Source organism: Budorcas taxicolor, chromosome 5 (assembly GCF_023091745.1).
Source record: "Budorcas taxicolor isolate Tak-1 chromosome 5, Takin1.1, whole genome shotgun sequence".
NCBI lineage: Eukaryota > Metazoa > Chordata > Mammalia > Artiodactyla > Bovidae > Budorcas > Budorcas taxicolor.
Window position 1 is genome coordinate 159,172,677 of NC_068914.1, and position 27,769 is coordinate 159,200,445.

The 27,769-nt window shown below is 46.0% G+C and overlaps 2 protein-coding genes across 2 annotated transcripts in view; one reads left to right on the forward strand and one right to left on the reverse strand.

The window, feature by feature from the left end:
- Positions 1 to 348: 348 nt before the first annotated feature.
- Positions 349 to 19,742, forward strand: NUP50 (nucleoporin 50). The gene is made up of 8 exons (XM_052639836.1): positions 349 to 673; positions 4,357 to 4,435; positions 6,392 to 6,475; positions 9,246 to 9,432; positions 10,463 to 11,116; positions 13,846 to 13,927; positions 15,318 to 15,436; positions 16,289 to 19,742. Exons 2-8 carry the CDS (start codon positions 4,367 to 4,369, stop codon positions 16,489 to 16,491), a joined length of 1,398 nt encoding a protein of 465 aa, XP_052495796.1. The 5' UTR covers positions 349 to 673; positions 4,357 to 4,366; the 3' UTR covers positions 16,492 to 19,742.
- A 1,643-nt stretch (positions 19,743 to 21,385) lies between these two features.
- The window catches only part of KIAA0930 (KIAA0930 ortholog), a 44,166-nt gene continuing 37,782 nt past the window's right edge, over positions 21,386 to 27,769 (reverse strand). Inside the window, exons 9-10 of the mRNA XM_052639837.1 lie at positions 27,542 to 27,700; positions 21,386 to 27,115 (exon numbers count right to left, since the gene is read on the reverse strand). Coding sequence (XP_052495797.1) covers positions 27,075 to 27,115; positions 27,542 to 27,700 — 200 coding nt within the window. The 3' untranslated portion in view covers positions 21,386 to 27,074. The remainder of the gene's footprint in view (positions 27,116 to 27,541; positions 27,701 to 27,769) is intronic.

Consider the following 27,769-nt stretch of genomic DNA (forward strand, 5'->3'; position numbering starts at 1 on the left):
ACAGCCTCCGCTCTCCCACGCGCCTCCGGAACCCCGGCCGCGCCCACAACCAGCAGCCAACCGCGCGCGACCGCCTCCAGCGCGGACGGCGCCCACACGCGGCCGACGCGCACAAGCCCCGCCCCCCGGCGCGGACTTCCTGCCGGAGCGTGGGTTGTGCGCTTGCGCGCGCGCATGCGAAAGACGGGGAACGCGCCTTCGGCGACGGTTTTCTCCAAAGCCGTTGGGCGCAGGCGCTGCGAGAGGCCCGGCCGCTGCCGTGGGTAGTGCTGCCAACCGAGGCTCCGGCGCGCTTGCGCAGTAGCTGGACGCGGGCGTTTCTTTCCTCCCTTTTTTTTTCGAATTGATCGTGAGGGCTCGATTCGAGTTACAAAATGGCGGCCTGAGGTGTGTGGGGCCCTGTTCTCTCAGCCGTCTCCTGCTGAACGGACGGCTTGCCTCCCCGCACTGCTCAACGCAGAGAAACGAGAGCCCCCCAACCCCGAAGGACATGCTGTTTGAGACTCAGGGGTTGCCGATCACCGAATCCTTCGAGGCTCTCAGCACACCAGAAACGACCGCGCGCCGCTTCAGACCCGAGTGCCGCGGCCGCGACCTCGCACCTGCTCGCCGCTGCGCACCCCGGCTTCGCCGCGCCCGCAGCCCAGCGAGGGCCGCCGCAGCCACCGGAGAGGTGAGGGGCGGGCCGACTGGGCGGCACGGAAGGGGCGGGCGCCGGGCCTGAGAGAAGGAAGCCGGGCTCCGGGTGCCGGACCCGGGCCTGAAACGAGGAGCGCGAGGAGGGTGGCGCGCGGGGCGGGGCGCCGGCTGGGGACGCGGCGCTTGAGGGAGCGGAGGAGGGTGGCGCGCGGTGTCGGCCGCGACGCAACCCGGCGGGGTGTTTGTGAGGCCGGGCTCGGGGCCGGCCTGTCGGGGCTGCGGTGTCCGACTTGGGGACGGCCGGGCCCGGGCGCGGGGCCCCTGCGGCCCCGGCGGCGGCGGGAGCCGGAGAGGCAAGGGGCCGTCCTGGCTCGGTGTGTTTCCTCGCGCTTCTTCCCGGAGCTCGTCTCGCTCCGCTCCTTCCACCACCCTCCTCCTGTACTGCAGCCACAGGCCACTGATCACTTGACTCCGTTCGATTAAGAAGCGATGTTCGAGGATTCCGTTTTCCCCGAGCGTTTCAGTCCCCGGGGGCCGGCCCCAGGTTCCACTTTTCCTCCGGGGATCACGCTGTCAAGTATGTTCCAATCTGTTCCCGTCTTAGAGTAGACCGACGTGGACCGAAGTCACCCCACGGTGGGGGCAGCCCGCGGTGGCAGAGATCACAGAATTCCCTGAGCAGGCACGCATAAAGTTTCCCCAATTACCGAAAGTTTTCGACTTTACTGTCCCGAGGTATGCCTCATACCCAGTAATCATTTCATGATTTGGTGCCTCCTAAACCACAAGCCCACATTTTTTTTTACGTTCTTAGATCTTAACACTTAAAGACTCGAGGTGCCAGGCTTTGTTCTAAGTACGTTACCGGCACTTTTTCCCTTTTTCAAAGAAATGTGATTGTCTGAAGTACCATGCTTTGAAATAAAACATGGATTTGGTAAAGTCTTGTTTAGAGCCCGGTTCATAATTCAAGATAATTTTGTTTTTCCACACTACAACCTTTAAGTTAGGGAGGGAAGGTATTTTAGAGCCTTTGTTTCTGACAGAGCTTTTCTCTTTGATAAGATATATTGAGTCCTACCTCGGTTCCAGCCACTCCTCTAAGCTAAGCTTTTTGTTTATAAATTTCACAGCACCTCCCTGTTGTGAAGTAAAGAAATGGAGGCACAAAAATGAAATAATTTGCCCAAGGTCTTCAACAACAACATGGCAAAACTGGATGCTAACATTTTGTGGTATTTTTCTCAATTTTGCAGTGTCCCAGATCTCTGATTCTAGATCGTCTATCGTAGAGGGGGGCGGGTTTTGAGGTACCTGAGTGAGTGAAACAAAGATACCTGCCCTCTGGTTATTCTTTGATTTGATAAAAATGGAGATTGGATAAATATGGAATAGGAAATAAATTGGCTGTATTAATTTAGGTTGACTATGCCAGTTGTCTTCAGTTGTGGCTATGGGTTAGGTGTTACAATTTTAACACTTAAAAGTTTTTGCACTTTCAGCTCCACTCCTTTTTCCCTGTTAATAACTAGTTAGGTTATCAAGTTAATAGCAAAAATAGACTGTTTAAGTTTCTCCCCTTTTCTGCCCTCTGGTGGAGGTGTTAGTTACTGAATGGGAAAATGGCCCAAAAGAACCCACACAGAGGCCTGGCCTCTGAACAGTTAAAGTTTACTAAGAATTTATGCGGAAGGGTACCTTGTTTGTTTTCTGGATGACAAGATTAATAGCAAAACTTGACCGAGTGTTTGGAATGGAGGCATTAAAAAAGATTTGCAAGTAATGACAAAATTATGTTAATTCTCACTTACGTTTTAGAATCTGGGACTTTAAAGCCATTTATTCTGTAATCAGAAAAAAGCACTTGGTAAAAGAAAAATTCAGAGATTATTAGGAGATTATTAAAAGCTGAAAATTGCTCTGTGATTATCCTACCAGGGGATAGGATTTTGGAGGACTTTGGAATGCTGGCATTTGAATTTTATTTTACAGATCTTACTGTGCCCCATGGGTGATGTGTCAGTTTGTATCTTAATGACCAGGAGCTTCTAGAAACTTCTCTGGTGGGTTGTGGTCTTGAGGGCAAATAAGAGTGGGGAAGGACTAGGAAGGAAGCTAGGCTGGTTTTCAAGAACCCTGGCTAGTGTTCCAGGCTAATCAGTAAATCTCTAGGCAAGGTAAGGAGTGTTTTGGCCCATTTCATTGATGTTAGGGAAGAGCCAAGCACAACACTCACAGTGGAGCTCTCCATTGATTGTTTCAGATTTTAATAGCAACAGATACACATCTTAGGATCAGAAAATAAACTGGAAATTTTAAGGTGTGAATGCTTGAGTCGGACACAGCTTAGCGACTAAACAACAGCAAGCCTTGAATAGAAGTTGAGCTGATGGCTTCTTTTTCTTTTGGGGAGATTTTTTTGTTTGTTTTAAATTTATTTTTTAACTGGATGCCAATTGCTTTACAATGTTATGTTGGTTTCTGCTGCTGGTGGCTTGTTATTGAAGAATTAAGAATTCTAAGAATGTTAACACAGTCATGTTAATCATATTTTGAACTGTCTTCTTCAACATATGTTGGGATTATGTCACAATAAACCCATGGTAAGTTGAAAGTACTGTAAGTCGAAAATGCATTTAGTACATCAGACCTACTGAAGATCATAGCCCAGCCTACCTTAAAAGTGCTCAGACATTAGCCTTCTGTTGGGCAGAATCAACTGACACAAAGACTGTTGTATAGTAATGTTGAGTATCTCATAATTTTTTGAATACTATACTGAAAATGAAAATCAGAATAGTTATATGGGTACAGAATGGTTGTAAGTGTATCCGTGGTGTGGTGGCTTGGCTAGCTGGCTGGGAGCTGTGGCTTGTTGCCACTGCCCAAGATCACAGGAAAATATCATACCTTATGGTGCTGGCCTGAGAAAAAGTAAAAATCTAAAGGAAGGTTTCTACCTAACGAGTGTTGCTTTTCCACCATCATAAACTTGAAAACTTGCAAGATGAACCCTTGAAGCCAGGGACCATCTGTACTCTTGTAGTGAAAATAATAGCTCGTTCACATTCTTAACTAAGGTCAAACTTTACTAAATATCCTTAAGAGAATTTTAAATATTAAAAATATCTGGCCTATAGCCAGGCTATGTATAAATGTAATTTACATGGAGTTAAGTTAATTGAGCATTTGTTGTTTATTATGCAGTTCTGTAGATTTCTGATTTTTAAAAAGCAGTGTATGATGAGCATTTTTTTTCAGATGGAGTTTTATTGTTTTTCACTGTGCCTTAGAAGGCCTCGCTGCCTTCTCCTGTAATTTTTGTTGGATTTGTGACACTGCGAGCCTAACAATGTTATACTGTTCTCGTTAAAGAAGTGCCTACTGGTATCAGGAATATCTCATTTCATGCTAAAGTAAATTTTAAAAATTTGTTGTAAGAGTTAAATCATGTTTTAGAAAAGCAGACTTATTACTGGGTGCGTTGGTGGCTCATTGGTGAAGAACCCGCTTGCCAGTGCAGGAGACGTGGGTTTAATCCCTAGACTGGGGAGATCCCCTAGAGAAGGAAATGGCAACCCTCTCCTGTATTCTTGCCTGGGAAATCCTAAGGACAGAGGAGCCTGGCGGGCTATTGTCCAAAAGGTTGCAAAGAGTTGGACATGACTGAGCGACTTAACAACAAAAGCTTACTACTTCTAATCTTTTTACCTTTAGGTTCAAAAAAATGGCCAAAAGAATCGCCGAGAAGGAATTGACAGATAGGAATTGGGATCAAGAAGATGAAGCAGAAGAGGTAAAAAGTGCTTTCCCTAAGAATGATTTCCTGCTACTTCCAAATTTAAATTTGTTTTGTGATTCCTCATGAAGACTCTGTCGTAAAAATAAAAGGCCTTTTCAAGAGCATCCTGATGTTGAGGCTGAAACTCCAGTACTTAGGCCACCTGATGCGAAGAGCTGACTCATTGGAAAAGACCCTGATGCTGGGAAAGATTGGGGGCAGGAGGAGAAGGGGACGACAGAGGATGAGATGGTTGGATGGCAACACTGACTTAATGGACATGGGTTTGGGTGGACTCCTGGAGTTGGTGACGAACAGGGAGGCCTGGTGTGCCGCGATTCATGGGGTCGCTGAGTCAGACATGCCTGAGCGACTGAACGGAACTGAACTGGAAATAATACGGTTTCTTATGATCTGTGCTTAGTATAGAAATTGAAGGGTGTGCTTTTCGATTAGCAACTATTCCTTCAATACTCTACTCCTTTGTAGAATCACCTTCCTCCTGAATTTCATATAGCATTTCGTTGCGCACACTCAGCCAATGGTTTTAGTCCAGATTGAAGGCTGAGTAAATAATCTAGTTATAAAGTAAATTTGAAAAGTGTTTTACCACCAGTGTCTTAGTTTGCCATACTCACAGTTTTAGATTTTAGAAGATTGAGGTTGCCTCCCTTACTGTACTGCTTCTGGGAGTCCTGTTTTATTTCATATTAAAGATCTGAGACACTCTCCACCCCCAGCTGGGTTAACAGGAATAGAATTTAGATGGCCTAGTTTCTTTCCTAACAAAAATGGTCTTCCCTGAGGAAACCTTTTAATTTTTCTCTTAAAAAGAATAAAACACAGCTGCATTTCTGAAATGCCTCATCAGCAGTTTGATTTTCCCAGGCCAGTTCACTGACCAAGCCTGAACCAAGTTAGCCTTTCAAGTTAAAAGAAGTGTGCTAAGTTAAAAAATATACATATAGTTTGCAAAAGCATTTCCAAGATAATTCTTAGACTGCTGTTTTCTTTCTTTCTTAATCTGTTTTCTAGTACTAATATTTTTCCTTTACAAATATGTGTACTAGTATTTTTAGGGAAACCAAAACACAAGTATGGGCTTATAAAGAAGTGTTTTTAACAATTCTGACTGACTTGGTACTTTTTAAGCACGTCTTTGGTAACTAAGTTTTTTCCATGTTTTAGGCTATAGTCACGTTCCAGGCCTACCACATAATGATTTGTTTTGACATTAAAATATTTCAGAAATGAAAGAACTTCCATTTGGATAGATTCTAATGAAATGTGGGTGGAAGGACATTACATTTGAGTCAGGTGTAGTCAGATGATCCCTTCTGTGGGTTCAGAGATTCCAAAGTTTATCTGAAATAAGTATAGAAGAGAACTTTTTACAGCAAGTATTTTATGCCATTCCTCTAAGGTAAAAGAAGGGGTGAAGTAAAGCCGAAGATTTTCAGCAAATTTCCAACAGGTCACTTAGAGTCCCAGGTCCCTCAGAGGTCTTCTGGATCATGGGCAAATGGGCAGAGCTGTTCTTTAAAATAATGTGTATTATGAACTTAATTTTTGAAAACTATAGTAGTAAGATGCTAGCTCTGACATCTGGGTAATGTCTTTGAATATATTTGAAGAATTGATCATGAACAGTTTTGTGCCAGGGTTTTGATGGTCTTAGTCTTCTTAGAAAGTTGATGTATGCACTCTTCTCTCTGAATTGTGATTCGAAGTCTGGATTTGTAGTTTCTGAAACATTTCTGATTCACCTGACTAGCAATGAAATTCATAAGACAGATAAGAGACATAAACTTTAGTTTAATATATGCTCTCCATAATTTGTGTTACCAGTATTAACAGTACTTAAAACCCAGATGATATATCAGTTTGTCTTGGTCTAGCTTTTTAAAAGTTCAGCATTTTACCTTCTTTTTGCCGTTTTCTTATTGCTGTTTGATTTGTGCACTCCTGCAGGTGGGAACGTTTTCGGTGGCCAGTGAGGAAGTCTTGAAGAATAGAGCCATAAAGAAAGCAAAGCGTAGAAATGTTGGATTCGAAGTGAGTGTTTCCTGGTTCTAAACACTAACTTTATTTCTGAGTTGTAGAGTATTTCCACCTCTGGGAACAATCAGATCAGTAAATGCTTTTTTAAAAAAAATTAACATTTATGTAATCTATCAATTATGCCTTTTAAAAATGTACAGTGGTTTATCATTGGAGAAGGAAATGGCAACCCATTCCAGTATTCTTGCCTGGAGATTCCCATGGACAGGGGAGCCTGATGGGCTACAGTCCACGGGGTCGCAGAGAGTCAGTGAGACAGCACACAGCACATCCACTCGTTTATCAGGGGGCACTTAGGGCGCTTCCCCGTGTTGACTATTGTACATAGTGCTGCGGTGAATTTTGGGGTGCGTGTATCTTTGAATTCTAGTTCTGTCTGGATAAATGCCCAGGAGTGGGATTGCTAAACTGTATGGTAGTTCTATTTTTTTTTTTTTAATGAACATTCATACTTTGCTCCGTTAGTGGCTGTGCCCGTTTACATTCCCGCCAGCAGTGTAGGAAGGCACGTTTTTCTCCATGTCTTCTCCAGCATTTATTAATTGTAGACTTTTTGATGGTAGCCATTCTGACCTGTGTGAAGTGATACCTCATTGTAGTTTTGATTTGTGTTTCTATAATAATTAGTGATGTTGGACATTTTTTTTACATGCCTGTTGATCATCTGTATATCTTCTTTGGGGCAATGTCTATTTAGACCTTTTGTCCATTTTTTGATTGAGTTGTTAATAAATGCTTTTTAAAATGCTTAGTTCACTTGTGCACAAGCTTGGTGAAGACCATGGGAGATGTAAAAGAGAATAAATGACATCTGTGCCTTACAGGGAGCTTATCCAGTTGGGAAATTAGAGATAGATGTAGACAAATTCAAGCTGTGCTCTAGTGTGAAGTGGAAAAATGAATATAGTAATTGGAAAGCAAGGGAAGTGGGGGTCGGGAAGAAGACAGGGAAAATGAAAGACCTTCTAAGCCTTCTCTGCTCCCTAGGCTCGGGGTGTGGGTGGGCACTGCCTTGGAGGCCAGCAGAAGCGCCCCCATTTGGTGCTCCTGCCACCGTGTGTTGGCGTTCAGTTGCTCAGTTGTGCCCGACTCTGCGGCCCATGGGCTGCAGCCCACCAGGCTCCCTTCTCCTTCCCCATCCTTCCGAGCTTGCTCAACTCGTGTCCATTGGGTCGGGGATGCCATCCAGTCGTCTCGTGTCGTCCCCTTCTCCTCCTGCCTGCAATCTTGCCCAGCATCAGGGTCTTCGCATCAGGTGGACAGAGTATTGGAGCTTCAACGTCAGCATCAGTCCTTCTAATGAATATACAGTTGACTGGTTTGATCTCCTTGCAGTTCAAGGGACTGTCAAGAGTCTTCTCTAACACCACAGTTCAGAAGCATCAATTCTTTGGCTTTCAGCCTTCTTTATGGTCCAACTCTCACATCCTTAACATGATTACTGGAAAAACCATACCTTTGACTAGATGGACCTTTGTTGGCAAAGTAATGTCTCTGCTTTTTAATATGCTGTCTAGGTTTGCCATAGCTGTTTCCTGGCACAATATTTCATCCTTGTGTTCAAAAAGATAAAATATGAGTTATAATTCATGAACTGAAATCATGGCTCCATATTCAGCAATCACTCCATGTTTAACAGCTCTTCATCCCAGACCCGTGAGTGCTGTCTTGGTGACCTGGACGTCTCTTGTCAGTCAAGAGAGGCTTGTTTGAACAGCCTGGGTGGCATCCTTGGAATAAACCTGCTCAGCTGCATTTCTGTGGTGGCTTTGTTCAATTTTTCTTTATTCTGAGTTATTTTCTGGCCTAATGTCATTCTTAAGACTGGTGACTGGTTGGATGTAGGTCTTGAGCCAAGTAATATTTGATAGCTGTTTCATGGAGAAGATATAGGGGGGAAGGGACTTCATGAGGAAATTACTGATTTTGTTTTAGAAAAGTATTTCAGGGCCTGTGGTGTATCCACATGGAGTTCTCTAGGAAACCATTAGGTATACTGGCTGGGCACTCAACAGGAGTTGGGAGATGGCTGCAGCTCTGGTAGGTTTCCCATCCAGGAGTTCGAAGCCATGGGGGCTGCTGGGAAGAGGCCTGAGAGCAGGAACTTGTGGCCAGGACCTGATGCCTGGGAAGATAGGCTTGAGGAGGGCCAGGCCTGCCGTTGCGTGCGAGTGACAGTGACGAGGAAGAGACGGTGCAGAGCACGCTGCCGAGAGCAGCTTTCGAATGTCAGGAAGTGTGCCAGACACCCCCAAAGCACCAGAGTTCTGTACAGTGAACACAGGCTGAAAGCGCCAGAAGTTCGTAGGAAATTGTAAGGAGTGGGTAAAATGCTTTCAGTGAACCTAACTTGATGTTTCTATAACTTCCTTAGGCACTTGGTCTTTGAATAGTATATGGAAAGTCTTTCATTTGGGGTTTAGTTATGTTGAGAATGTGTTTTATTTATAGTTCTGTAGCTGGTGGTGAGTCCATAAATTTATTTGAAATAGTCTTTTTGACCTTCTATATCATAAATAGGTTTTTAAGAATTATTTCACTCTAGATTCCATCTATCCTTCCTGTTACATGAAGGCAGTTTCAGCTTGCAAAGCAGTCATTAGGAGTAAAATCCATGTTCTGTCTCTCCTTGCACTGGCAGTTTCCTTTAATGCTGGTTGCACAAGGGTTGTGGGTACTGTTTAGCCAAGAGAATACTGCCATTTGCTTGCTTATTTGGAAACAAAAAGAGTTACCTAATGTGTGTTCTTTCTTTATTTTTTAGTCTGATGGTGGAGGGGCCTTTAAAGGTTTTAAAGGTTTGGTTGCATCTTCTGGAGGAGGAGGGTTTTCTGGATTTGGTAATGGTGCTGGAGGGAAGCCTCTGGAAGGACTGTCAAATGGAAACAGCATAACTAGTGCCCCTCCCTTCTCCAGCATGAGGACAGCAACTGAGACCAAGGCCACCTTCGGTAAGTAGGCTCTTCTTCCCCTGTCTTAACCTGTGTAAGGATAATCTATAAAAAGTAGTTTTGAAAGTTGTGGGTTTTTTTTTTTTGTTTTTTTTTTTTAACTTTTCTCTGGGTTCTGCAGCTGTAGGAGCAAGAACACAGTAATGATGAAAGGGACAAAAATTAGGGAGCTTTTGGCTAATTACAGAGTGAGTAGAGTACAGGCCAAAATAGCCTGGGTTCTGTTCTGCCAGTTACCAGCTCTGTGTGACCTTGGTAAAGTTCCTTAACCTTTGAGCTTCCAAATCTCCCGTCAACTGTGAAATTAATATGACCTCAGAATTGACCTAAGGATCAAAAGAGAAACAGAAGCTCTTAGTGGCCCCTAGGTGAAGGCCTCCCATCCCTCCACCTCATTCATTATAATGTACCAAGGATTTCCTGTGTGCCACACACCTGCATTCCCAGGCTTGGTTTATTTTGCCCCGGACATGTTGATTGCCTCATCCTGTTTTGAGGAAATTACTCAAGAATCTTGGAATTAGTGACAGAGAATGGGCTTGTGGGTTAAAATCTCTGATTCTTGGAAGTGATCCTGACTCATTGGATCATACTTAGCGAATTATTCTAAGAGTGTATACTGTTTCATTTAAATTTGGCAAAGTGTTTAGTATGATTAAAATAAGCACTTCTGTTAAGATTTTAACTGCATTAATATATGTTCCTACAACCTTAGGGGTTAAGTTTTATACTAACTCTTCTGACAGTTTTAGGGGAAGTGGGCATCCTTTTGAAGGAAAAGATTATTTTAAAATGACAGGTTTAATGCAAGCATGTGAAAAAATATATATATACACATTCATATATATATGTAAAATGTTTGATTTGATTTTTGTAATAACTAGTTTTTGAATACTATATATACGCATATTGAACTGGAACAAAAATGGGATACGATAAAAGAAAATGTGAAGGCAGACCGGTATGAAAATCTGAATGGCTTAATTAAATCAGCTTCTGAATAAATTCTTAAACATGTAATTTCCTATAGGATCTACTGCTACAAATGGCCCTACTTCCTTGGTCGATAAAAAGATTTCAACTCCTAAAACTAACGGTGACAGTCAGCAGCCTTCCTCCTCTGGTGCTGCTCGCCACGGGAACGCCTATCACAAACAGCTGGCAGCTTTAAACTGCTCCGTTCGGGATTGGATCGTGAAGCACGTGAACACAAACCCGCTCTGCGACCTCACACCTATCTTTAAAGACTATGAGAAATACTTAGCAAGCATCGAACAGCAACACGGGAACAGTGGCAGCAGTAGTTCTGAACGTGAAGCCAACAAAATATCAGTTGAAGCACAGCCTCCTTCTCTATTTGGTTCAACAAAATTACAACCAGAGTCACCATTTTTGTTTCATGTCAACAAAACGGAGGATATGTCTGAAAAGAAGGTAGAAGCTGTGTCTGAAAAGAGCAAGGACCCATCACTAGGAGCCACAAGTGCCTCGTTTAATTTTGGCAAGAAAATTGAGAGTTCTGTTATGGGCTCGTTAAATTCGGGCCCCTTGACTGGATTTTCATTTTCTTCTGGAAACTCCAGTTTATTTGGCAAAGATACTACCCAGAGTAAACCGGTTTCTTCACCATTTTCCACTAAAACATTGGAGAGCCAAGCAGAAAGTGGCGGCAACGAATGCAAAGGTAAGCGCAGTTTTCAGTGCCTGAGGCCTGTTTCAGGTTCCTGTGAGCTCTGTGTTTAGTGGGAAAAGCACAGTCTTGTGAGTGAGGTGGGTCTGGATTCACGTCCAGACTCCGTCAGTGCCTAGACATGTGTGTGATCCTGGGCAGGGCTGGTTAACTTCTCTGATTCCTTATTTGTAAAATAGAGTAAGACCTATTTTATAGGATTATTTTAAGGATTACGAATATAAAAATAATATAAAAACATCCGGCACGGGAACTTTGAAAAACCATCAAACACATGCCTTTCCATTAAGAAAAAAACTAACATTTTTTGAAAATTTTTATTTTATTGAAAAAAACTCATCATAGATGTTCACTGAAATGTTTTAAGAGATTTGCTTATAAATTCACATAGCAAAACAGTACTATAAATAAAATAGGTAGACGCCATAGACATGAACTTAGACTAGCTCCAGGAGAAGGTGAGGGACGGGAAGGCCTGGTGTGCTTCAGTCTGTGAGGTGGCAAAGAGCTGGCTATGATTTGGGGACTGAAGGACAGCAGCAACAAGACTTCATAACCTTGGGGGACAAATGTCTGGGTTGTAGCCGCCTTTCTAGAAGTGTTCGTGGTGTGTCTTGTTAGTGCCCCAAACCAGGTGGTAATCCCATCCCCTCCGCTCTCTCCGTTGTTCTTCAGTCAGTGCAGTTGCGTCCGAGCCTTCTCCAACACCACAGTTCAAAAGCATCAATTCTTCAGCCCTCAGCTTTCTTTATAGTCCAACTCTCACATCCGTCCTTGACCACTGGAAAAACCATAGCTTTGACTACACGGACCTTTGCTGGCAAAGTAATGTCTTCACTTTTTAATATGCTGTCTAAGTTGGTCATAACTTTTTCCAAGGAGCAAGCATCTTTTAACTTAATGACTGCAGTCATCGTCTACAGTGATTTTGGAGCCCAAGAAAATAAAGTCTGTCACTGTTTCCACTGTTTCCCCATCTGTTTGCCATGAAGTGTTGAGACCGGATGCCATGATCTTCGTTTTCTGAATGTTGAGCTTTAGGCCAACTTTTTCATTCTCCTCTTTCACTTTCATCAAGTGGTTCTTTAGTTCTTCTTCGCTTTCTGCCATAAGGGTGGTGTCATCTGCATAGCTGAGGTTATTGATATTTCTCCCGGCAATCCTGATTCCAGCTTGTGCATCTTCCAGTCCAGCGTTTCTCATGATGTACTCTGCATATAAGTTAAATAAGCAGGGTGACAATAGACAGCTTTGACATACTCCTTGCCCAGTTTGGAACCAGTCTGTTGTTCCATGTCCAGTTCTAACTCTCACTTCTTGACCTGCATGCAGATTTTTCAGGAGGTAAGGTCAGGTGGTCTGGTATCCCCATCTCTTTAAGAATTTTCTACAGTTTGTTGTGATCCACACAGTCAAAGGATTTGGCATAGTCAGTGGAGCAGAAGTAGATGTTTTTCTGGAACTCTTGCTTTTTCTGTGATCCAACTGAATTTGGCAATTTGATCTCTGGTTCCTCTGCCTTTTCTAAATCCAGCTTGAACATCTCCAAATAGGGGTTGTGTCATTATCCCTCTTCACCCCATGGTGGTCATGAACAAGTAGTGTCTGTATAGAGACTTAAAACTAGTTAAAAGTGCATTCCCCAAGTATTAGCATATTGATCTTTGAAAAGAAAACTGCAGTTGCCAGTGGGCCATAAATACTATGTTTTTCTTCCTGGAGGTAAACTTCCTTCTGTTACTTTGCCCTGCCTTCAGCTATCCTCAGGCAAGAGCCCTCCAGGGCAAAGCAGAGAATAAAGAGCTTCCCTTTGTCCATCTTAAATAAGATGAACAGAGAGAGAGTCACAGTCACAGGGATTCTGCTGTTTGTAGAAAGGATGCTGAATGGGAATAGAGTCTGCATCTCAGCAGGGCGCCACTCCATAAAGCACTTATTTCTCACCCTGTGGTTATCACGTGTTATGCATGGAAAGACTTGGAGAACTTGATAAAATAACAAAATGCCCTAACTCAGGAGTACCTTCTTAAAATTTAAATCTTGTGACCTGAATTGTTTGAGCAGCAGAATTCTTTTTCTAGTTACTCATCACTGAGTTTTATGCAGTTGCTTTCTCTTTAAGGGGATCGTAATTTGTGTCCACCAGTGACTTACTCTCCCCTATGATTGGGGCACTGGGGTCAAGGTTAGTGCTTTGGGCTCAGACCGGGAGGGCGCCCATCATACCAGCATGTCCACAGGCGTGGCAATGCAGACACAGCTTCAGTTACTTAGACTTGGCTTGGGACTCGTTTCTCTGACAAACAAGCCCTGTAAAATGTTTGTTTTCTTCATCTTTGGCCATTGTGCTCTTTGGTTCTTGGGCGTGATGCAGAAATGATCACAGGAATATTTGGGGATGAAATTTCATGTGCTAGAAGCCTGTCTAAGATTTTTCTTTTTGTGGCTAACCTGAGTATAAGTGAGTGTTGACTTTTTCTGTGTAACTTTGCCTGCACTCTGCATACAAGCACGGACACTTTTGTTCTAAGACTTTCTACAAAAATCCAGCAAGTACCTCCTCACCGTGACCCCCCCACACACAGTTAGATTGTGCTTTCAGTTTCTGTATCCGCTTACATGTAATTTTTAGGTTTAGGTGAGGGGCGGGGAGGGGGGCAAACTTCTTTTATCACATTTTCAGGCTCTTAATCTGAATCTTACTGGTGGTGTTTTTACAAAAGGTGGAGATGAAGAAGAGAATGACGAGCCACCAAAAGTAGTAGTTACTGAAGTAAAAGAAGATGATGCTTTTTACTCCAAAAAGTAAGTAAGAGTCACGGCAACCCGCTTGATGAATTTATTTTCAGAGACGTGGAAACAGGCTTCTGGCTGCAGCGTATGGGCAACATCGTTCCTGCAGAGTTTACCAGGCACCCCTCCTGGGGTCAGGCTGTGCCTGCTCCCAGAATTGGGACAAGGAAGAATTCTGGGCCTGTTTATTTAAAAATAATATGATCTTTAAATTTCCTGCTGGGCGAAGCCTGCTCTTTTATGCTAGTTTAGCTCTTTCAGCTTTTCAGGTGCTTTAGAAACTCTTTTCTTGTCCTCATCTCTTACCTCATTGTTCTCTCCCTTTTTCTCCTTCCCTTCTTCCCTTCCTTTCCCTGCAGAGATAGTCATCTATGTCAGTGATTCTAGATTTGGCTTTACTTTACTCCATCTTCCCCCAGGGATACAAGCTGGTTTGGCGTTTGGGGGGATTTTGTTTAATGAGAGTTTCCCTTTCAGAAAAAGGCTGAAGGGAAATTTTTGGTTATCTCTCAGTGAAATGAAATTAGTGCTTTTTAATAAAGATTTTACTGAAAAACATTTGTGCCCTTAAAGCTTCCCTTGGATATGTTTTTCTAATACAAAAATTTCAGACTTAGTAAGTCAGCAGTTTTCATAGTATAAATCACCAAATCCCGTTGGATTTCAAATGTTTATTTTTGAGAACTTTTAAAAAGGGACCAATTCCTTTTGCCTGTTTTAAAATAATTATGCTGATGGTGTAAGGGAATGACCCTGACTAAGGGCACTTTTTGCTTGTTTTGAATGAGGTTTTTTTGGTTTTTGTTTTGCCACTCCTCAAGGCTTGTGGGATCTTAATTTCCTGACCAGGGATTGAACTCTGGCCCCAGCAGTGGAAGTGCCGCGTCCTAACCACTGGACCACAGAGACTCTAACCCAGGGTTTTTTTCTAATCATAGTGAATCAAAGGAACAGGCAGTGGTTTTGACTTGTTTAATAATTCAAAAATAAGAAATAGGGAAAAGGTGAGGGGGAGGGGCAGAGTGTTTGTCCTGTATGTTCCTGTTCTTTAAGCACCAGGGGCAGCTCTTGAGCTCAGGACCAATACATCTGGGAGCTGTAAGGTGCTTGGCAGTGATTTTTGCCTGACCTGAGAAAGGATAGTTTCAGAAACCATTGTGAAGAATTGTATCAGGCCTGCTGTGTAATAGTGAGAAAAAAGGAGGGGCTGTAGACCGTCTCATCGGATTCTCTTACCTGCCTTGTGTGCAGACCTGATTTGGGTCAACAGAAGACTCTTCCAAGCTCCCTCTGCTGTATTTACTAACTGGCTTCCACACAAGCATGAGCAGGGGCTGTTGGAAAATCGTGTGGCTTTCGTGACATGTCACTGAGTGATCATATCGATTATTTTTCTCCTTAGGTGTAAACTATTTTACAAGAAAGAAAATGAATTTAAAGAGAAGGGTGTGGGCACTCTGCATTTAAAACCTACAGCGAATCAGAAGACACAGCTGTTAGTGCGGGCAGACACCAATTTAGGTGAGTACCTTTTTCTTCAGGTGGCACAAAATAATCATAATTACACGGTACATAGAAGCTCTCTTCCTTGCTGATTTTAGTCTTCAAGATTTTCAAGTATGTTGATGTGTTTTTTGGAATAGAATAGAGATTGTTCAGGACAAATTCATCCTATACTGACACATTACTTACAGCTTTATTTGAACGCTGGGGTGATAGTGCAGAAGGAAAACTCGATGTATTAGAAAGCTACTGCCAAGGAAGAAACAAAATGTTTTCATTTTCCTTTGTGCTAGAACTGTGACTAAGAAACTGTAGGTAAATTGGACGGTTTAGTTAACTCTCCAGGAGAATTAACCTTGTAAAGAGATCCTTTTTATGTAGCAAAAAATCATTAACTCGTTGTTGTCCACCCTCCAGCTTTACCATTAACAGTCCTCTGAAAGGAGGGGGTAGTGCCTGGGTGGGGGTTCTGAGGGGAAGTGGTCGGGGTTGCCAGGCGACACCAGACTGTGTTCCTGAAACAGACTCCTGTGAAGCTCCTTTCTTTCATGTGGGCTCAGCTGACCTGTGGTGCAGTCACAGTGCGCTCACTCTTGCCTGTGAGCGTGCTGCCCCCTGTGACAGAGCCATTTCCCAGCTGACCACTCTTGGGGAGAAGGCCTCGGTGGGGCCGAGTCCACGTCCTGCCAGAGGCCCCGTGCTCCTCTCTCGGGGACCCCATACTGTCAGGGAACCAGGTCCTTTTTGTGACGTTCCTGTGGCTCCGTGTTAAGTATGCATTGCATAATTGTTTAATGTTTAGCCTGTTAAAGGTGTAGTCTCATGGAAAGTAGTTTATTTTGATGCATTTTTCCCTTTGTTTCAATGCAGGCAACATACTGCTCAACATCCTGATTGCACCCAGCATGCCGTGCACCCGCACAGGGAAGAACAACGTGCTCGTCGTCTGCGTTCCGAACCCGCCCGTCGATGAGAAGAACGCCGCCACCCCCGTCCCCATGTTGATCCGGGTGAAGACAAGCGAGGACGCAGATGAGCTGCACAGAATCCTCCTGGAGAAGAAGGGTGCCTGAGCATGCCCGCCGAGGAGTGGCTGCCAAGCTGCTGCTTCCCCTAGCGCCCCTGAGCTTAGTCAGTTTTCTTCTCTTCTTACTTTGACGTTCTAGGACTTAGAGATAACTTAAAACTTTTGTGGGGAACATTAATATTAAAAGGCCAATAAAACCTTCAATGTTAAGTGTTAAGAAACTGCATTCTCCCTTCTTAAGAACTGTCTAATGTGTAAAATACATTTGAAAGAAAAATTTTGGAAGATTTTTAACATTCATTTATTAAACTAACCACAAGTGATTTCTTAATGGACTGAAATCAGGGTATCGATTAGATTTCCCAAAGGCTTTTCTGATCCAGGGCTTGGGGTCTGCTGCCAGCATCTGCGCAGCCTCCCGGCCGCGCGTCCTCCGGTGGGCGTGGCTGGTGTGGGGTGGACCTGCTGCCGCGCTGTGGCCGAGGTGCTCCCCTGAGCTTTGTCATGTTACTTTACAGCTGCGACGTCTGCCTTCAGCAGTGGGGTCCTCAGCCGTTTTCATGTGGACGCTGGCCTCTAACCCCACAGGCTGCTTTCCTAGGATTCCAGAGCTGCTTTTTCATTTTAAGAGGAAATGAGTAGCTTGTTGTTTGGTTTTGTAGGTTCCTTCATGAGGTGCTCTTACTTCTGTATCCCCCTAGAGGCAAGGGATGGGGGGCTTGCCAGGAAAGAGGTTGAAAAGCACAAATTTGGTAGTTTGTAGGCCACAGACAGTGGTCACAACCCTTATAGAAAAAAGGGTTAAACCGTACAACAAAAGGGAAAGAATATGCTCTTAGTTAATTGTACCGTGATGAACCCTATGGATCTAAACCCTAAACTTAAGTCATAGGAGCTTTTATTACACATGAGCCATGTGAACTAAGCAGGAAACACGCAATAAGGTAATGGAAGAGGAAGTTGTGTGTGTAAACGTTGCCTTTAACTTTTAGACACCAGTGTATTCTACATTTGATACTGAAATTTCCATTTACTTTTTAATGGTGAGGTGGTCCGTATGTTCATGTGGAAAGGAGCCATGGCTGCACCCGGGGCGGCCACGTTGCTTCTCCATAGCTTTTGGATAACTAGCACTAGCGCTCTCTGAAGACTGGTCACGCGAACTCGATGTCAGGTTTGATGCTCTCAATGTCCACTTTGATTCCTCACGAGTCATTTAATGCTGGTACCAGACAGGCTCAGGGTCTGTGCCTGAGGGCTCACACTTGTATATTCTGCTCTTCAGAACATAACGTCTTCTGACTTCAAAAAAAGATAAGCCAAAATTACTGTAGCTAGTACAGTTGCTTTCATTAAAAAAAAATACAATTTTTAGATGTAAAGGGAGCAGGGAAACCACTTTATGATACGTTACTGTTTAATACTTGAGGTCAAGTAGCTGGGCCAACACCGATCATGAAATTCTTATACTACTGCACTCTCACCTCTGATTCCGTGGGAGGCTTTGGCCCATGTGTGACTCTGGGTAGATAACATGCACTATTAGGGAATCATTTGGCTGTATCATGAGGCCTGGGGAGGAAGTGGCAATTGTTGTTTCTTTTACTTTTTAGAAATGAGAAGTTCATGAGTGTTCGTTGTAGATGAGTTTTAGTTAACAAGTGGTTGATTACTTAATACTGGCCCTTCCCTTTTCACACTAGGTTTATCCAGCTGTTACAGGGATGGGGAAACTTGGGGAACAAACCTCATCAGCACGTCCTAGCTTTCACATGCTCCTTGTCCCACCAGAAAGTCAGGCTCACAGACTTCTTTATCTGTAGGAACTCTGGTGCATTATTTTGTTAGCCTTTGCATGTGATGTGGAATGTTCACCAAAAATGGCATGAAAGTCATGATTGGATTAACCTTCCCCACCAGCATCCTAAAAAGTTTGTCTTTTTTAATTACTGGGTGTGTGTGGCTTTCTTTTTTTCTAACATTCCCAGCAAATTCTTGCTAAGACTGTACTGTTAAAGTGGAAATTACAGGGGGGACATGTGGTGTGTATACCATGTCAAAATGTGGTATTGTCTTAAAATCACTCTTGTCCTTTAGGAACTTGCCGGTCTCCACTTTAATTATGTCTGAGTGTAAAAAAGCCTAGTAAGTGTATGTGGATTTCTCTGTAAAATCTTAAGTCCATGTATGTTACTGGGGGAGGGGCGCCTTGGCCCCTGGAGGGCTGGCCTTTTTGTCCCCACTGTTTAACAGCTCAATTCTACCCCTTGGGTTTAGATTTATTTTTTAACAAGTTATTAGAAATTAGGCTTTAAAATGTTGAATGTGGATGAAGTTTTTATCTTTGGTTTGAGAATCTATGAAGAGAGTGTCGTAAATGTGGCCTAAAGGGTGTATATATCTTTAAATCAGATTGTGTTGTATCTTTACAAATACCGAATATCCCAGTGGCCTTTTTTTAACTGCTGTGTGTTCATCTCTTCCTTTTGAGCATTCCCATTAAGCAAAAAATAAGAGTATTATGCTGTTTTCATTATTAGAATTACAGGCTGAGAATGTGTGTCCAGTTTTTAAACTTCAGATTGTGTTTTTCATGAAAGCACAGGTCTGCTTATGGACTGGTTTTCTTTTAAAAGGATTATTTTATGGTTTGAATTCTAAATCATATTTTTGATATGCTGCATGCCAAAAAATACCTACCTGTTCTGGGGTAGAGGGAAAAAACTAATATTCTACCTTACTGTTAGAGTTTAGGGAAGGCTTTTCTGGTTTAGTTTTAAAGGTCAGCAAATTGCCTGTTTCTGAGCATTTGTCAGTTATTCTGTTTCAGAACAGAACAATCCAAATGAAAGTGCAGTGCATTTTTACAAACTAAGCGACTGGCTCCCAAACCCCTGGTAGTCATCCTCATTCTGGAAGTGAGGTCTCTGAGCACAGACCGCTTTGTCCTGGAGCACCAGTAGGCGACAGGGAGGGGCCTGTCACAACTTCCTTCCCGTGTGGTGCTCTGAGCACAAGGCCTGTGTGTGTGTGTCGCTGGTGTGACAGACACAGGTGTGTGTGTGTGTGTGCGTGTGTTGCTGGTGTGGCAGACCCAGTTGTAGCAGAGACGGGAAACTTGGTCGCATATCAAATGGATCAATTGTTTGCTTTCTATTTTATATAGGAAACTGTTTTCTAAAGCTAAAATACTTGAATTGTCAGACAATGTAATCTCGGTGTGTATCCGTTTTTGAATGATCCCGTTGAGCAAGTGTATCAATCCATGAAATGTGAATAAATGGAAAGTAAACAGAATCAGCGTTTGACACTCTATGTTCCTCTGCTGCACCTGGTGGTGGTGCAAGTCAAGCCTGCCGGAGGGGGAGGAGCCGTGTGGGAGTGTGCCCGGAAGCCCCTAGCAGCAGGAGGGTCGGCTGGGAGGCGAGAGACCCAGACCCACCGGTAACTGGATCCCGAGGTGCCTTGGAACCCTTGTGCCAGATGAGACCCATTCCAGGCCATTCAAGACTTTCTGTTGGGTCCCTGTTTTTACAGGTTAGACTGGGAATAGCAGGCCCTTCATTGGCTATTGTGAGAAGCGTGCTAGGAGCTTTTAATGTATTCTTGCTTAGTGCTTGCAGCAAACCTTCCAGACGTGTGCTCCTGAGGGCACTTTCCAAAGAAACGAGTTTGGGCAGGCAAGGTTTCTTCCAGCAAGTAAGTAGAGTTGGGAATCTGTGTCCGGGAGGACATTGTGAAACTTAAGGATCAAAATGATCGAGGAAAAAAAATGTATTTTGTGTCTATGTAACCTTGTTTTTGGTGATTTAGGAAATCACTACTAAGGCATTAACACAGTAATTTAGAGTAAGGTTCATATTTCTAAAACATTTCTGAGTTATTCACTTAGCTTATTTAATAAGAGGTGTCTCTGTTCAAGAAAACTATTACAAAGACTAAGTTACCCATCAAAATGGTTTTCTTGCGCTGGCAACATGTCGTGGAAACTACTGAAGACGCTGAGTGCAGGTACTGTCTAGAGAGGAAGAGCACGCTGCAGCCACGCTGGCCCTGCTTCAGGCGCTCAGCTGAATGGCCAGGCTGGGGCGGTGGTCCTGCAGGGTGGTCCTGAGGGCAGCGGCAGCAGCACCCAGGGCCCTGACAGGATCACGCTTGGGGGCCCACCCTGCACCTGCCGAAGCAGAGGCAGATGTCGTTCGCATACTGTAGAATTCTCCTCAGCTGTTTCTAGTCTATGCACCGAGCTGCACACCCATCACCACTGTTAGCAAGAATTCCAGAACATTTTATCACCAGCCGTCTGGATTTTAACAGCTGTTTCGGACTCACGTCAAATTTGAGGACCAGTGGGCTACATCTGTGTTCTTTTATGACTCTTGTTTCAAGATAACCTATAAAATGCCCTTTTGGTACAATGATCATCATAGCTTCCTGGAACTACACCAGCCTTTGTACATGTCTCAGTCTAGCTTCACTGCACCTGGGAAGGTAGGTGGCGGTTCTTCACAGTTCAGAAAACCCCAAGGAGATGGAGCCTGTTGGCGGAACAGCCACCTGGGGCTCCCTGCAGTGTGTCTTGAAGGTATGTGTGTGCCCGGACCAAGCTTCACTGGTTTCTGAAACTGTCTAAAATCTCTTTAACAAAGTGGTTTATTGAAAATGTAATCAACGTATAAAATAGGTAACTAAGAGAACCTACTGTTTAGCACAGGGAACCCTACAATGATGGGTGGTGACCTAAATGGGAAAGAAAATCTATAAGGAGTGGAAATGTGTACATGTGTTAACTGATTCTCTTTACAGCAGAAATACAACATTGTAAAGCAAGTATACTCCAATAAAAATTAATTTTAAAAATATATAACCACTAGTTTACTAAAAACCATGATGTTTCAAATGGAGCAGTCTCATTGTTTTATTAAAGTCAGGTTCCTTAACCCACAAACAGGAAAAAAGTGTCTTGTTAAGCCTTTCGGCTTACGTGGAGGCCAAGTCAGGAAAGAACTGAATAAAGCTGTAAGCAAAGGAAAAGACATCTTTTGTCTGATCATCCCCAAAACAAATATTTTCCTTCCTCATAGAAGTTTTCCAACTGTCCTGTCATTTTAACAATTGAGCGCAGAGTACAGGGTGTTTACACATTCAACATGTATATATACAATGAACCGTGGTACTGTATGGATGATTATACGTTTACCCCTCCTCCCGGTAGAAAATTCCCCAAGGTTTTCCCTTCTAGTCAACTTTTCTTTTTCCAAGCTAGGGCACGACAGCGGTTCCTAAAGCGCATCTATGTCAGAGTGAGAGAATGGGGACAGAGGTAGCCTTCGAGAGCAGGCGGTTAGTAGGGCACAGCTACCGCAGGCAGCTTCCAAGTTAGAGACTCCAGAGAGTCAACAAGAAAGCAGGCTGCCTGGATGAAGAGGAAGTCCTCCCTTACCTACTAAACTGCCTCCTCTTTAAGCACCATCTGCACATCTTCCTAGGTACAGGCTGCCCTTGGTGACGCCAGTTCTGAGGATCCTGGCTTGCGTTTCTAATGCAGTGACTTTCTAGGAGATGTCATTTGAAGTGATGACCCTACTTCCTGATTGTGTTCCTCCCAACTGCCCCCCGCCCCCACCTTTTGTTTTAACTTTCTGTGGTGTCTAGGCCTTTTGCCCATGACCTCATGACATCAGAGATCACCTAACCGTGGAAAGAAAGAGCCTGCTGCCTGAGCAGTTTCCTTCCACAGAACCTGGAGGTGGCGGCGCTGGTGGAGTTGGCCTGTGGGGGCTGTGAACAGTCTCAGTGTCTACCTGACAGCTAGGAGGCAACAGAGAGCCACAGTCCAAAAACTACCTTCCAGAAGACCAGTCGCTTGTTGGGAGCCTGCCAGCACTTGAACCTGGGACTCCTGACTTTTATTCTAGTCTTTTTCCCACGTCTCTGAGGGCCTTTTAAGAGGTTCTCTAGCAAAAGCTTGGGAAATTTTATAGCTGAAAGGGTATATACTGCTTTATAGGGGCCAAAAGCCGAACCTAAAGCATATCTGTGATTTCATTCTACAAATACAGCATCTGAGCACATTCTAGCTGCTGGCCTCCAGACCTCCCTGCCAACTCCCAGGCCCGCCAGAGCTGGGGCGTGCCTTCTTGTCATTTAGTAGAGTAACTTGTATCAAAGCTCCAAATGTTAAGACATCTCCGGGGGAAAAAATTAAGATTCAATCAGCAAGTTAACACATTGAAGTAGTATCCGTATTTAATCCAAAACACCCATTAGAGAAAAAAATAATGGTACAGATTCAATAGAGAAGAAATAAATAATACCCAACATGCAAATCAACTTTCAAAAGAAATGCAAAGTCATAAAGCACAGCTAACAGCCAACCACAATTACTGCTTAGAAATTATTCCTATTGTATGTGGAAGATGGTTAATCCCGAAGCCATTGACAGTGCTTATGGAAATACCACCAACAGATCCTAACACAGTCAAAGTATGCCGTTGTGTTTCTGCTAAAATAGACTTTGTAGAAATCATTTTAATTGAGCCTCAAAGTCATGAAAAACCTCCACAGGTTTTCTTTGCAGGTTTACATATCATCACACATAGAATCCGTTTGGAGACCATAAAAGATTACTATTTACACCTAAATCGCCCAACCTTCAGGAAGTGGGGGAATGAGAGACTGGATGCCCGCAGTGGAGCTGGAGCATCACTGTGGGTTTTGACCTGCTGAGCTCAGGGCTGGAGCCGCAGCCGCAAAGATGCCCGCCTGCCTCGGGCAGGGTAGCAAACTGTAAACACAAACGCCTGCACAAGGCCGGCCGCCTCCGCTCCCGAGGCTCTGCCAGCCATGGACTCTGAACCCAACCCCGGGCCACTCGGTGTTCAAGGGACCTGGCTTCCGTGTGGTGCCCCAGGGCTCAGACGAAGGAAGGGCTGCAGGGCTCCTTTCTACCCATGGCCATGTCAGCGCCCAGTCAGTCCGTGAGCAGGGACAAGGGAAGGAAGCCACGGTGCCCCCAGCACCCAGCTCCTGGGAGGATGGGACGGGACTCTGGCCGGAGAGGAGCCCTGTCCAAATGACAGCTGATGCCCCCAGACGCTGCTTCACCCCGGCTCTGGGGCCCGACCTGGGCCAGCATCGCATCCCTGCTGGAGTCTGTCCCACTAGGGCGGACACCTTTCAAAGAGAAACAGCTCTGCTTTCTGATACTCAGGAGAGAAAAGGACTGAACAGGAATAATCCATGAACTGTCAAAAGACACTTGGCTTTTGAAACTAAATTCCAGCTACACTGGAAAACTGAACAGAATTATCAGAGTGGAATCTATTCATGGTGTAAGTTGACAGTTTTATCTACAAATCTTAAAAATTTGGCCAGCAATTTAAAACGCCTGTGTTATGATAATGTCAAATACGTTTTTCAAATGTTGGTCATTAGACAATAGTAACTGCATAGGGACTTCCTCTGGAATGTCTTTTAACAGAAAAAAAAAATGATGTTTTCACATCATTCTTCAAAAATGTTTACTGACTAGTTTATGTGATTAAAATAGCAAAAAGAGATCCTGGTTTGATTCTAGCTAGATTCTTTGAAAAAAAAAAAAAAAATCACATCAGGAACATGCCTTTCTGTCATTAGCATCTTTGGTAGAAACCTAGTTGATTTCTTACGCTTTGCTCACAGTCCTTGAAAAGCCCAAATATTAGCAAGGCTCTGACTCACCAGAAAATCCACGCTATCTCCAAGTTGACTGGCTATAGAATAGTTTGCTTGTCTTTGACAACTTCTCTGTTACCTAATGTTTTAAATGATAGTTGTTTTAAATAATATTCTTTTGAAGTAACAAGGCTCAGTTGTTTTCACAGACAACTGAAAATTCCTTCTATCAGACATTGGGATGGAGACTGAACGCCGCCTGAACCCTCAGGCGCTGGGAGACGCAAACAGGGACCACAGGGCCTGGCCAGACTATAGAACCAAGACGTTTCACTGGAAAGAAGGGAACTTCCTTACTAATGTCCTTAAAAAGCTTAAAGGTTACAGGCTTCTTCAAAGGAACCCCGGACTTGAATTCCAGTTCCCACACGCTCTGGCCGCCTCCTTGTTACATAAGCCAGGCATGTTCCTGGAAAATGAAAGATGGCCTTACAGGAAGTGAGGTGTGGCCACACCGAGGCGCCCCGGGACGTTGGAGGCCCGGTTCCAGCTGTCACGTGCCTCTCTGACTCTGTTACTGAAGTCATTTGCAACTGAAGAAAGCAAAACTCAGAACGGCTTACTGCCTAGTGACCAAACGCCTCTAGGCTTGTTTAGAACAAGTGTCAGAAGTACCCCCGGAGGGTTTAAGACTGAGAAAGCTCAGCTCCTGTGTCCGTCCTGGGGCGGCAGGGGGCCGCAGCTCCGTGTCCACTGGGGCCGGATGCCTGGGCTGTGCTCCTGTCGTTCAGCTCACTGTCCAGTCTCAGGCAGCTCACCTGACCTCCCTGTGGCCACCTCCTCGTCTCCAAGACGGGGGTGATGATGGCACCTAAATGTCTAGCATAGTGCCTGCATATGCCAGGGACTCCTCAACGTTGGGTATGAAACAGCCAAACCATGCTGTGCGTCTGTTCATGTGCTTTACGAGTGAGGTGTGATCGCTAACCCCTGGCCCTCATTTCCAAGATCTGCAAAGCACGCATACAAGCTTCCTGCAGTTGGCCCTCAGTTACCCTACGAGGTGTCTTAACAGGGGAGCCTATTCCTGGCCCCAGTGGGAGGCCCCTCCTCCAGCTCCTCACCGCTGACGACGAGGAGGGCCCTGCACTTGTACGTGTGCTGAACGACCTCACCCCCGGGAGATGAGTCAGGACTGCATTTTTCCCAAGGTCGGGGCCCAGAGCCTTCAGATCCCAGAAAACCAGGAAGGAAAGGAGCCCAGGGAACACTCAACCCCCGTCTCAGGACCCTGGCTGGACTCCCGGCTCCCTGAAGCTCTGCTCCAGCGCTCTGGGGCTGGAAGACGCAGCTTTGGGACGTCAGATGGTCAAACCATGCGAGGAGCTGAGATGCAGCTGAACATGGGTGAGCCAGGCGCTGTCAGAGGAGGCGAGAATGTTTGCCCTGACCTCACTGCTCGCCTTCTTGGCCCGGGTGACAGGGTTGGGGTGGGCGGGGAGGGGGAGGAAAGCATTCCTATGCCCCATCACCTGAGCTGAGCTATGCGGAATGACTGGCCATCTCATCCTGACCTGGTCGTGCGCTGGAACCCTGGAGACTTCAGTGAGGTAGGTGGTATCAGCCCCATTCACAGGTGGGCAAACTGAGGCAGAATGAAATGCAGTGGCTCGCTTTTAATAACAGCGTACAAAATCTGGAGAAGCCCCAAAGGAGTCCCCGTTTCCCAGAGCTCGAAGCAAACCCTTGGAGCGCAAAGGACAGAAACGGACGGGAACATGAGCCCCTCCTCCTTCCCCTCTCCTCCCCCAGGGGTTCACTAACCACACACCAGGGACCCTTCGGATACCCCTGAGGGCGCGCACAGAGCAGCAGAGACCCAGCTGACGGCTTATCCCGTGGGAAACAGCAAGAGCGACGTTTCTGCTCCTGGGGAGACTCCTGGTTCTGAGAGGAGCACGGTGTGTCCCCGCAGATGGAAACCTTCCATCCAAGCTGGAAGGAAGCCTGACCAGCCCCGGGCCACGGGGAAGCCAATGCCTCTTTGCCTCAGTGACTGGCCTGAGAGGTGGGACCGGCACACCCAGTCAAAGAAAATGAGCTCCAGGAAAGCAGGGAAGACGAGACGCTCCAGCCCCTGCCCTGGCCCCAGAGGACGGAGGCTCGGCCTGGAACCTTTCTAGGAGGACATCACCCCACGGCGCATCATCCACCCTTCCGGCGGGAGACCCCACCCTTCTCCTGTCTGGGTACGACCCCTCCCTCCTGCCCTCAGGACCCCAATCCTGCGGGTCACGCCAGCTGAGGTGCAGATAGGTCGTCTCCGGGTTGGAGGTGTGTTTATGTGGGTGATGCTCTTTGGCTGGAAGCAAAGGCCATTCTGGCAGGACGAGGGCCGGTCTTGAGCCGGGCGCAGGGTGAGGTATTCCCAGCCCAGGGCAGAGCCAGCAGACGGCCGTGCTCCCTGTGGAAACCCATCTAAAGACGACCGCGAGGAAGCCGGGAGGACAGACGATCGGGACTGACTCATTGGATCAGCGTCACCACATCTTAAACCAGTTTTCCTTGAGCGCTGGACACGTGGCGCGGCTCCAGCCAGGTGGTCTCCCTGCTGTCTGCTGGGAGGTGAGCGTCGGGTCCGCGGGCTGGCCGCTGGCCGCTCCCTCGCTCTCTTGCGGCCTACTGGTGGGTCTGCTCCTCGGGGTGCAGAGGATCCCCCCAGAGACAGGCTGAGGGTGGTGGGTGGGCGGGCGCGGGGGCCGGAGCAGGGCCAGCAGGGACGAGGAGGAGGCACTTCAGTTTGGGCTGGTGTTCGTGGGGTCGGCCCTGGCCCCGGGAGGCGAGCGGCCCCGCCTGGCTCCGGCTCTGGTGCTGGGCGGTCCCAGAAGACCCCAGTGGCGGTGGGCAGGTAGGCACTTGGCAGTACCCCAGGACTGGGCAGGGCTGGGGGCTCCGCGCGGGCTCCTCACACGGCTAGGTCATCAGGATGGGCTTCTGCCGAACTTCCAGGATGTCTAGGGTGGCAGGGGGGTCGTGGAGGAGACAGGGAAGGTTTGACCCTCCCGTGCTCGCAGAGGGGCACGGGGACCGTCCCGGTGCTCCATCTGTGAGGGAAGCCCCCAAGGCGCTCTTCCAGCCCTCGGGGACCCACGGGTCTGGGCTCACCCTCCTTCTGGACAGGAACGGGCAACGATCGCGCCTGGGGCGGCTGCACCACGGGGCAAGGGCTCGGGGCTCGGGGCTCACACAGGCAGCCTGACTCCGGAGCCACTGCCCTGCAGGCCCTCCAGCACGAGCTCCGCCTGCCCCTTGAGTAGCCTGCACGTGCTGGGGGTCTGAAGCCCCTCTGGGGGCAGGTGTGGGCACCTGAGCACTGCCCACAGGAGCACCTTTTAGGGGCCGTGGTTCCCCCAGAGGTCCCACTCCAAAGTCAGAGTTACCTGTTAAAATCCGATGCAGCGGCAAAGTGACGTAGGTTAGGTGTGCATAGAGAAGGAAGTTCCCGTCTGCCCTGTTCAGCTTCAGCCAGGACCCGACCAGGGAGCGCCCCGTGCCCGACAGGGAGCGAGACCGCAGGTTGGTGGCGTTGTGCAGGTCGGCTGCAGCGGAGACGGCGCATCAGCCCCGGGCCACAGGAGCGGAGAGTGACTCCCACCCAGGTGACCCCT